Raw genomic sequence first — 10660 nt, 5'->3', positions numbered from 1 at the left:
AAAAGTGATAAGAGCCGTGGAAAAACCCTAATTGGGCACCTCGTCACGGTGTGTGTTCTGTGACACGGTACTGGGCACCGTGACATGGTACTGTCCACCGTGGCACGGTATAGCTCACCGTGTCGCGGTGTACAGTTTTGCCCAAAATGCGTCCAAATTCATTTTTAACCTAATTCTTTATCATTAAGTTCGGTATTTTAAGTGTTGTTTCATAGTTTCGGGCTGATTTACATTTATTATTCATTAATGGGGCTCAACTAATAAATAATACGAAATGAATTATAAAAGGTTTGGGCCAAAATATAAATTGGACTATGCTTTGACTAAACATTAGGATTGATCTGTTGACTATTTTGTGAGTTAGGTTTGATTGACACATGGACTTTAAGCACTCCCGAGATTAAATATTCAACCCTCCCAATAGTGACGGTGAAAGTTTGTTTATCATCGGGTTTGATTTTGAGGAGACATTTTTTGGTGTCTACACATTACAACTAATTATAATGCATTAAAAAATAGTTTGCAAAGCCACATTAGCCTCTAATTAGTAATTTGGATGATCCCACAAATTTTATATATAAAATATAAGTTTAAATTTTTTTGGATATGACCGTTATATTTTTGCACTCATTTTTCGGACTCTATGTGTTTCAGATGAATTTTTTCATATCACAATGAATAATCATGATGTACCCTATTAGAATTAGTGATTGTGGTTTTTACGACCATATTAATAATTAGATTCATATTAGTTACGAAGTATTACCAAAATATTAATGAGTATTTAATTAATAGTTATGACCATTATTTAAATGTTAATCGAAAAGACAGTGAATTTGTACGTTGTATTTTAAAAGCTAAAACTTTTTTTTTTTTTTTCTCTCATCTTAAATTTCTTATTTAAATTGATAGCATTAATTTAAGTTGTAATTAGTTGATTTGGGTTTAGAAATAATATAGATAGATATGACTATACATATGACTTGACGCTATGTCATTGGCTAACAAACGATAACATGTGGCATCATAACTATTGTCATTGACACATGACAACATGACATCTATTGCCACGAGTTTTAATAATAATAATAATATAGATATAGATTATACATTTGTTTTTAGTTTGTTACTAAAAATCTACGGTGAATGTTAGTATATGAATAGTAAGAAAAAAGTCTCATGTGAATTGGGATGAAGAGCGTAATAGTTATTATGTCGTTACAATCTTTATTATTACGTAATAATAATAATTTAAAAATGACTTTAATGCATGTCTATGTTCAATTAGGTGTAAAGAATAAACATGGGTCAAAATAGAGCTGATCATCTTAGGCTCAGTCCAATTTGGGAGCTGATCATGGGTCAAAATAGGGTTGATAGAGCTATGTAGCTAGCAATTGTGGATGCTTTTACTTGGTTAGGGGGTGATATTAGAGGGTTGATAATTCATAATAAATTAAAAGACAAGATTGCCCTTAATGATAAGAAAGAATAAAATGTGATAATAACACTATTTTGGTAAATTTGTTATTTATTTTCAATTTATTCCCATACTTTAACCAAACAAAAGATAAACATTTTTATAAATTTTCAACCACCAATTCCCAATCTCACTCTCTAATCCTCAAACTCCCATTCCCCCCATTCTCACATACCAAATGTTGAAGAGTGAGAGACAGCTGAAGTGATTAGAACCCCCTCCCAATTATATATAATATTTAAATTAAAATAGTGCATATGAGTAGTCGAAAAATGACATTATCAATGGAGCCATGGAGGGAGTAAAAAAAAGAAAAATAAAAATACAATTGAAGTAGAGAGAGTAGTTACGGCGGGACATTCAAATATCTAAGACTAGATATGTCTAGGTTTTTGTGACCACTTATTGCACCAATTTACCACAACCAGTAGTACTCCCCCAAACACTACACCAACCCCTTTCATCACTTCTCCCTATTTCCTCCCTACAAATTCACCTCTTTTCATTCTCTCTCCCAAAACAAACAAACTCCTCCATCGTCGGAAAAAATGGCACACTCATCAATCGATCCCAGAAACGGCTACTGCTCCGCCACCAAAACCTTCCACACTCTCCGCGAAAACCCCCCTCTTCCACCTGAATCCACCCCTCTCTCCATCTCCGACTACGTCTTCTCTCTCCTCCACTCAAACCCCGACTTTTCTCTCAAATCCCCCGTCCTCATCGACTCCGCTACTCACCAATCTCTCTCCTACTCCGACTTCCTCAGCCGTGTCGACTCCCTCTCTCATTCTCTATCCAACCTCCACAACTTTCCACTAACTTCCAACGCTGTCGCCCTCATTCTGTCTCCTCCCTCGTTCCACATCCCTGTCCTCTACTTCTCTCTCCTCTCCATCGGCGTCATCGTCTCCCCTGCTAACCCTTTATCAACCCAATCCGAGTTGACTCACTTAATTGAACTTGCTAAACCGTCTGTCATATTCGCCGTCTCTTCTATATCCTCAAAGCTTAATTCGTGTTCCTCTAATGTTCCCGTCATCCTCCTCGACTCGCCTGGGTTTGAATCAATGCTGACTCACCGAGTCACCGGCCCTCGAGTTACGATCCCGCAGTCGAATTCCGCGGTGATTTTATACTCGTCCGGGACTACGGGACGAGTCAAGGGCGTCGAGTTGACTCACCGGAATTTCATTGCGTTGCTCGCTGGATTGCACCATCGGAGAATGAAGGCAACTGAGGAGGAAGAAGGGACGAAAACTCGGGCAATCTCTCTCTTCTTTCTGCCTTTGTTTCATGTGTTTGGATTCTTTATGCTGCTTAGAGCGGTAGCAATGGCGGAAACTCTGGTTTTAATGGCGAGGTTTGATTTCGAGAACATGTTGGAGACGGTGGAGAGGTATAGGGTTACTTATATGCCGGTTTCGCCACCATTAATGGTGGCGTTTGAGAAATCGGAATTGACAAAGAATTATGATCTCAGCTCCCTTGAGTTTTTAGGGTGCGGTGGCGCGCCGCTTGGTAAGGAGGTTGCTCAGAGATTTAAAGCACGTTTTCCTCATGTGGAGATTGGACAGGTAATTTTTCGTATTTAATTTGATGTTTTCTCTTAAAATCAATTTAAATTTTATATTCTGTACTATATACGAGGTACTTGATATAGTAGTATCGAGTTTAATTATCCTGTTCTTGAAATGATTTTGAGATACTTTTAATCATATTAAATGATGTAGACGATCCTTCTAAAATGTGGTCATGCTGGAAAGACATGACGAAATGTTCTGTTGAGTTTGCCTTACTTTTGGGATTATTGCTGTACTTGATTTAGTTAATTGCTGCCTTTTTCTTTTGGCCCTCTTATGTGACTAAATAAAGCTAGTACTACGTAATTGTAAAGTATTTGTTTTTTAAATCTATATTAAGGCTGAATGTCTTTACAAATACTGTTATTATATAAGTAATTATCATTGTTGTTAATGTGATTATTGTAGTAGACTAGTAATGGAGTTTGGTTATCAAAAGAAGTATTGCGTGAAATTTTACACTGCATTTAACTAGGATAACAGGAAGAACTGAACGAGGTAGAGAATAAATGAAATTGTCAAGTGTTGAAAATTAAAGCTATGGAATGAGGAAGAATTGGTGTTTTGGAGAGGCATCAAATTACAAAGATGTATGAGTTGGTAGCATGTCAATTCTATGAAACTTTAGAACAAGTCATGGGTATGACTTTTTTTAGTTATCATTAAACATGGAGTTGAAGGGAAGGATTTTATTGAATAGTATGAATTAGTCATGGCTCCACCACAAATGGAGAAGGGAAATGCATTAATTGTGAAATTAATATTAAGAGGAGGCCTTAAGCAGGCATTCTTGACTTTCGGGTTCTAAGTCAATCTTGCTACAATGATTGATAGCTTTAATCTTTTTAAGGTTAAATTATTGAGTATAGATACCATTTTGATTGGATTATATATATTTGACGATTAATTGATAATCAGTGAAAATTACTAGTAAGAGGAATGGTTCCTTGTCCTGATGTGCAAGCAGGGGAAGTGTCTGACTGGCTTATGTCCTATATTGAAGATTAGGTAATATTAAACCTCCTAATAAGAATTGGAATTGGCTAATCAAGTTAACAAGGGCCATTCCTAACAGCATTAAACTAACTTGGAAATAGTTTATTCAGTTTATTGACTGATTAGATTTATATGTACTTTTTGTTTCTGAAATTTGACTATATTCGAGTTTCTTATACAAAACAAGCACACCATTAAGTGGGTTTAATTTTTCCTTTTTGGAATCAACATAGACTTAGCTTAAAATATTTTCTAAATGCAAAGAAACATTTCAATTAAAATTCTAAAATTCAAATTAACAAAGGAACTTATTTGGAAAATTTGAAAACAATCAATAGAATAGTTTCTAACTGTTAAACTCCAAAATTAATATAAGAACTGAACAAATTTAAAGGTAAAAACCCAAGATCGACCTTGGGTGCTCAGAGTTATCATGGTATTCTGAAGCTTAAATTCCCATTTGTTTCACATAAAACCCTTTCCCTCATCCACACGGATTAGTAGCCAACCTTCTATCACAGCATTCCCTCCTCTGAGTGAGCTGAAGTAAGCTATGTGTGGCCTTGGAAACTACTTTAATGAACTTAAAACAGTTACTAGGAGTTACATGGTTTTGAAGTTCTTCAAAATGATTTGCCATGGGTTTCGACTTTTAAGTTTTTGTTTCTAATGTTTAATGTAAGTTGTTTTGGAAAAGATTAGATCTTCTGGGTTAATTAGAGAAGGAAGAAAAGAAAATGGGAGGAGAGTAATTTTTAAGTTGGGATATTTGTCTTCTTTGTGGGTCAACAACTCAACATTTGTAAATATTATCTGCATTTGTCAATTCTCTGCGCATAAATATATAACTGTATAAAATTTAAATTTACTGTAAATTTTGGAAGGATATGACAATATTAAGACACCTTAATTTGCATAAAAAAAGACACCTTAATGATTTCTACTAACATGACTGTACAAATTTTTTAATATTTTTGGGTATAAGACTAACCTTGTAGATGCAATTCCAGTTTGTTGGTTAACATCATTTTTTAGTTATCATCTAGAGGTTTATAAGGACATTGATATGTAAGTGATTGTGTGGAACCATATTGATATGTGTAAAACCTGTCATATGTGTAAAACCAAATTGTGGAAAACGGATTGATCTTGTTCAGAGGTACTGCCCAAGGAAAGATGTTGTATCTTAGTTGTAATGGTCATTTAAGATATCAAATGAGACACGTTCTCACTATATCTCTCTAGTTCTATCTCTTTCCTTCCCTTCCCTCCATCACTCTTTCTTTTTCTAGGAAGCTAGTTAAACTTCAGTAGCCATTTCTGAGCAGCAAGCTTCCTTGCTGTTAAGCTAAAGTTTTGTAACTTTTCCCTGAAAAGAAAATACTTTTAAGATTTTTAACTTGCTGGTTACTGATTCAGATTCCGCAAGTATAAGGAACTAATTTCATGGGAGGTTCTGTAACTTCAACATATGTTTTCTTTTTTTCATATTTGCTCTGTCTTCTATTGTAGGGGTATGGAATGACTGAGACAGGGGGTGGGGCAGCGTCGACAGTTGGACCTGAAGAGTGTGAACGATATGGTTCTGTTGGCCGCCTACAAGAGCACTCGCAAGCAAAGATTGTTGATCCGTCGACAGGAGAAGCCTTGCCTCCTGGTAAAGAAGGGGAACTATGGCTGCGTGCTCCGACCATCATGAAAGGTAAATTTACCCTGAAGTTCTATGCGTCTCTTGGATACATATAAAATATATTGTATTTGTTTTAAAGTTGGGAACAAAATGTCATATCTATGAAGGGAAATTCCAACAAGGCTCATTGATATGTTTTATATTATACTAAGTATATATTGTTTTTATGTGATCAAGGAAGAAAATCAAGCCTCTTGTAGAGGGCCAACTTTATGTATTGTAGGCTGATAGCAAGCAAGGTGATGGTCAATACAATCAAACTAGCTAGAATGATGGTGCATTTACGTCCAACATTAGCTTTGAAGTTTGCAATTTGCGTTATTGAAAGCAATGTTTAAGATTCTTAGAATTGACATCATTGAGTTGGCTCAAGTCTATAAGAATATTATTGGTCATATATTCGATCTCACAAGGTATAATCCTTTAAATCTCTACGGCTGTAATGATAATGAGTATAATGACACCCAGGCTATTTCCTTATTAATCAAATTGGAGATCCTTGTGATCTTTGCAGATTTAACACCATTCGTAAGAGGAGAAGATTCTGCTGAGATAATTAATTCTGCCATGTGCTGAACCTAAAATAATGTCTTTGAAGATATTTAACATTGTAGACTCTTATCCAATCTTCATCCTAGTTACTAGACCTATCAACAATCACTTCAATATAGTTTGTGTGGCCTGGGCCAATATACGTCCGTGAGTATATGACTAGGATATAAAGTTTGATAAGTGAAGGTGCATTGTTCTTGGTAGTCAAGGTTTGGAGTTTACAAATCAGTGGGGGTCCCATTTCCGTACCAACTCAAGATATGCTTATTGGACTTACTGGCTCTCGTTTGAATACCTTTATTAATGGACATTGCTTTAATATGAAGAGTGACTTTTTTGCTAGCTTAAAAGTTTGATACTTCCCATATCTCTACTTTTCAGTGAAAAGTAATAGGGCATCTGATTGTGTGAGTCATGGCTAAGCACCCCCATATTACAAACATATTACTTTTGTAACATGCTGCTAGTAAAAGGCTCGTAATTACAGTTTCCTGGAAAATTATCAACTTCTGTATCATTTGAAATTGTTCATCTCATTCCTAGAGGTCCTTATCCCTTAGTTTTTGGTGGACTTCTGGTCTGTCTTCTCTATTTCATACATTCTGCTGTGGAATGAAACTTATAGAAAAAGATTATAACAAGATAGACAACTTGATTGATACTGTGCAAGATAATCCTTATGAGCTATTTTTGATTTCATGGAAGGATATTTGAATGTTAACAATCGAGGAAGGGTAATTGAATGTGAAACAGCCATTGTGCAAGATACATCTGCAATGTTACGAATGGATTAGTCTCTAAGCTTGTCTGGACACTTCAATAGGGGCCTTAGTTTCATCAAAATGGCTCACCGCAATAAACAAACACCACGGAATGTTGAATTAGAAATATAGACATTAAAGAATATCTCTCTCACAAATTTCATTGATCATGAGTTTTAATGAATAATTTTGGTAGGCGTTTCATTTGAGGTTGGAATTATTTTACTCTACTATTTGGTCTTTTGTTGTAAAAAATATTTCTTTTCATTTCAAGTAAATTGTAGACTTTTGCTGTTTTGCATATAGAAGATGCTCTGGATGCTAAAATTTCTTGGTTGCTTTAAAGTGACCATTTCTATGTTAATACATTTGTTTTTCCTTTGGCCAATTGATTCTTTTTCCTTGTTAGTTTTTTCCTTATTAGTTTATTAAAAGAAGCCATATTAATTTTCTGATCATTATTGTGCAACTAAATACATCACTCATGTAGTTTCTGGAAATCCTTGGATACTAAGGTATCCTTATCATTCTCTATCTCATGGAAGCTCTATGGACTGGTTTAGCAAATATTGTTGTCATCTGTCAATGTTAGCAGACATCATCATTTCAGCTCTGCCTATATTTCAATTGGCCAAGATTGATGGCTATTTTTTGTCCTATTTTGATATTATCAGCTTTATCTGTTAATAATTTATACAATGGAAAGGAAAATTGTCTTGTGTTATACTTCGTATCATTTTATTTTAAAAATGATCAATTTGACTCTGATATTTGTCTAATCACAATTGTAACAACTGTAGGTTATGTTGGGGATAAAGAGGCTACTGCTGCTACCTTCCATCCAGATGGGTGGTTGAAGACTGGCGATCTTTGCTATTTTGATTCTGATGGATATCTTTACATTGTTGACCGGTTAAAGGAATTGATCAAGTACAAGGCATATCAGGTTACAAGATAGCCATTTGTTGACAAGGACAATCATTTTCAACTTTTAAACTGTTCTATATTGACAGGATCATTTCCTTTTTCAATTGCCAGGTTGCTCCTGCTGAGTTGGAACGTTTGCTATTATCACACCCAGAAATTGCTGATGCTGCTGTCATTCCGTAAGTTGGTCTCCTACTGTGAACACATGATCCTATAGTAGATTGCATCATTTCACTCCCTGCATTGCTTTATAGATTTGCTCACGGATGGCTTGAATGTAAATTGTGTTAGCCTTTTCATCTCTTTCTCTCTCTCTCTCTCTCTTTTTTCTTTATTTTTGTTTTTTATTTTTTATTTTTTTTTTTGGGGGGGGGGGGGGGGGGGTGTTGTGTTTTGCTTGGAACTTTCATAACTTTATAACACAGGTAATTAATTTGATATTAGGCTCCAAATGTCTTATATATTCACCTGAAGTCAACATTTTAGTTAGATCCCTTTTTTTGAACCAGCCCCAATCACCAATTTTATGTGGAATAAATCATGTTAGTTGTTACGAGATATATATATATATATATATATATATATATATATATATATATATATATATATATATATATATATATATATATGTAAAAAGGTATGATAACCTTGTTTGCTGACTGCAGTTATCCTGACGAAGAAGCTGGAGAAATACCCATGGCATTCGTAGTCCGTAAACCCAAAAGCAGAATTACTGCATCCCAAGTGATGGATTATGTTGCAAAAGAGGCATGTCCTTTCTAAACTGATAACAAACTTGCTTTAATTTATATATATATATTGTCAAAACTTTATGCAAGGGTCAAACAAAAAGGGTGGACGGTGTTTGGGATTGATGATAAAATAGAATCCTGGGTTGCAAGCAGTGATTCGATTGATGCTGATGAGAGAGAATTCTTGGTTCAGTTCTCCACTTTGACAACAGAAAAAGGATTGATCAAATTTTATTGAGTTTGACTCATAGTGATTATTTATCAAGCTGAGGATCTAATCTTACAATTCTATACTAGCCAGTAGCCATCTTATAAAATACTTCGGTAGATCTTGAATTTCTGTTGCAATCATAGTATCATATTATAGATTTAAAGTCAAAAACCTGTTTTCTGTTTAGCTGACTATAGGAGGCCATTCCTTTGGCAGAGAAATCTGGTGGTATGAATATGTGTCATAATACTGCATTTGTGATAAATTGACGCCCATGTTATTACTGATTGATTTGAAACACTACCAATCCTTTTGAGGATTACTTTGAGTAGGACAACTTAGGTTTGAAAGTAACGGAAAACACATCTTTGAATGTGTAGGCTGCATACACACCACCCCTACTACCCCGTCGAGCCTTGTTGTGGCATCACCACATTGGGGTAGTTTTATTCCATACTATAGGTGTTTTAAAGTTTCCTTGTAAGAGTGAGGTTGTTTGTCATACAGTTATTCACATGCATAGCAAAATGGAGCGCTGACCATTATTGAAATTGTGAAATTGTTAGTCTTATAGATGTTTCTTAAACTTTTGATTGATTATTCTTTTTAAAACACAAAAGTAGGTATTGTGTGAAACCTTATAGTTGTGCTCTCACATCTTTGCAGGTTAGTCCATATAAGAGGATACGCCGTGTTGCTTTTGTCAGTGCTATTCCGAAGAATCCTTCAGGGAAGATCCTAAGGAGAGAGCTCGTCAAGCAAGCTACAGCTAGTCCATCTAAGCTATGATTGAACAATAGTTTCCTGCCTATCAGTTGTAGTTTTGGGCTGCTTAATGTTGCTCATTTAGTTCAAGGTTGTCCCCTCCCTGCACTTGTATTTAATATTCGAGTTGTAGCAGAGCATGAGTGCAACTCTTTTGTGCAAGGGGAGATATTCCTTGTGAACTTTTTTTGAGCATGAGTTTCTGCAATTTAAACCCTCTAATTAAGTTATGTGTTGAAACTCAAATACATTATTCATGGTGTTTCAAATGTGTATGAAATTTATTGTTTACAACTGTACAAATTCAATTGTGAGAGCGGTATTGTAAATATAATTTGACATAAGCTGTGTTTTTGTTGGTATAATTGATATATTTGACTTTTTCATAGCATTGACCATCTTTTCTTACTATTACAAAAAAATAAAATGATACTCCCTTCGTTTCATATCTAATGCAACATTTTCCATTTTCAGCTGTTTCATATGCAACACTACTATTTTTGGTAAGGATTTACCATTATTTTATGGTAAAGACTAAAATAAACCTGGTTACATTAATATTATTGTGGTCCGAGTAAAATCACGTGACTTATCAAAGATTGTTTTTTGGAAGCTTCCTTCTAATTTCCTCTCTCCTTATGACAGATTATTTTCTCTCTCTTCTTTTTTTTTCTCTCTCTCTCTCCTCCTTTGATGTTCTCTGTATTATACTTTAACAATGGTGAAGGCGAGAGAAGGAAGTTCATTAAAATCAACAATGGTGAAGGCGAGACATGGAATTTCATCATCAAATTGGAGTAAACGAAGAGGATTACGATCATCAGTTGGGCGGCCTTGCAAAGGTATTCAATTAGGTTTCGATTAATAAGTTCAAACTTTTGTGTAAATCGTCCGATCCAGTTTAATTTAACTTTAGATTTTCAATTTTAGTGTTTAAATTTCA

General features: G+C 34.9%; 1 protein-coding gene across 1 annotated transcript; it reads left to right on the top strand.

Moving 5' to 3' along the window:
• The first annotated feature begins 1965 nt into the window (after positions 1–1965).
• On the top strand, positions 1966–10105 carry LOC145567458 (4-coumarate--CoA ligase-like 9). The gene is made up of 6 exons (XM_081626735.1): positions 1966–3057; positions 5572–5761; positions 7863–8008; positions 8101–8168; positions 8655–8757; positions 9619–10105. Exons 1-6 carry the CDS (start codon positions 2029–2031, stop codon positions 9739–9741), a joined length of 1659 nt encoding a protein of 552 aa, XP_081482861.1. The 5' UTR covers positions 1966–2028; the 3' UTR covers positions 9742–10105.
• Positions 10106–10660: the final 555 nt, after the last annotated feature.

This window comes from Chenopodium album, chromosome 11 (genome assembly GCF_948465745.1).
Source record: "Chenopodium album chromosome 11, dcCheAlbu1.1, whole genome shotgun sequence".
Classification (NCBI taxonomy): domain Eukaryota; kingdom Viridiplantae; phylum Streptophyta; class Magnoliopsida; order Caryophyllales; family Amaranthaceae; genus Chenopodium; species Chenopodium album.
This window is presented reverse-complemented; position numbering and strand designations above follow the sequence as displayed.

What these genes read in the sequence shown, in the direction of transcription:
- LOC145567458 (XM_081626735.1), top strand. Translation starts at nt 2,029, where the DNA reads ATGGCACACTCATCAATCGATCCCAGAAACGGCTACTGCTCCGCCACC. An exon ending in CTCATGTGGAGATTGGACAG is followed by an intron (nt 3,058 to 5,571) that starts GTAATTTTTCGT and finishes CTTCTATTGTAG; the next exon opens with GGGTATGGAATGACTGAGAC. An exon ending in GCTGATGCTGCTGTCATTCC is followed by an intron (nt 8,169 to 8,654) that starts GTAAGTTGGTCT and finishes TGCTGACTGCAG; the next exon opens with TTATCCTGACGAAGAAGCTG.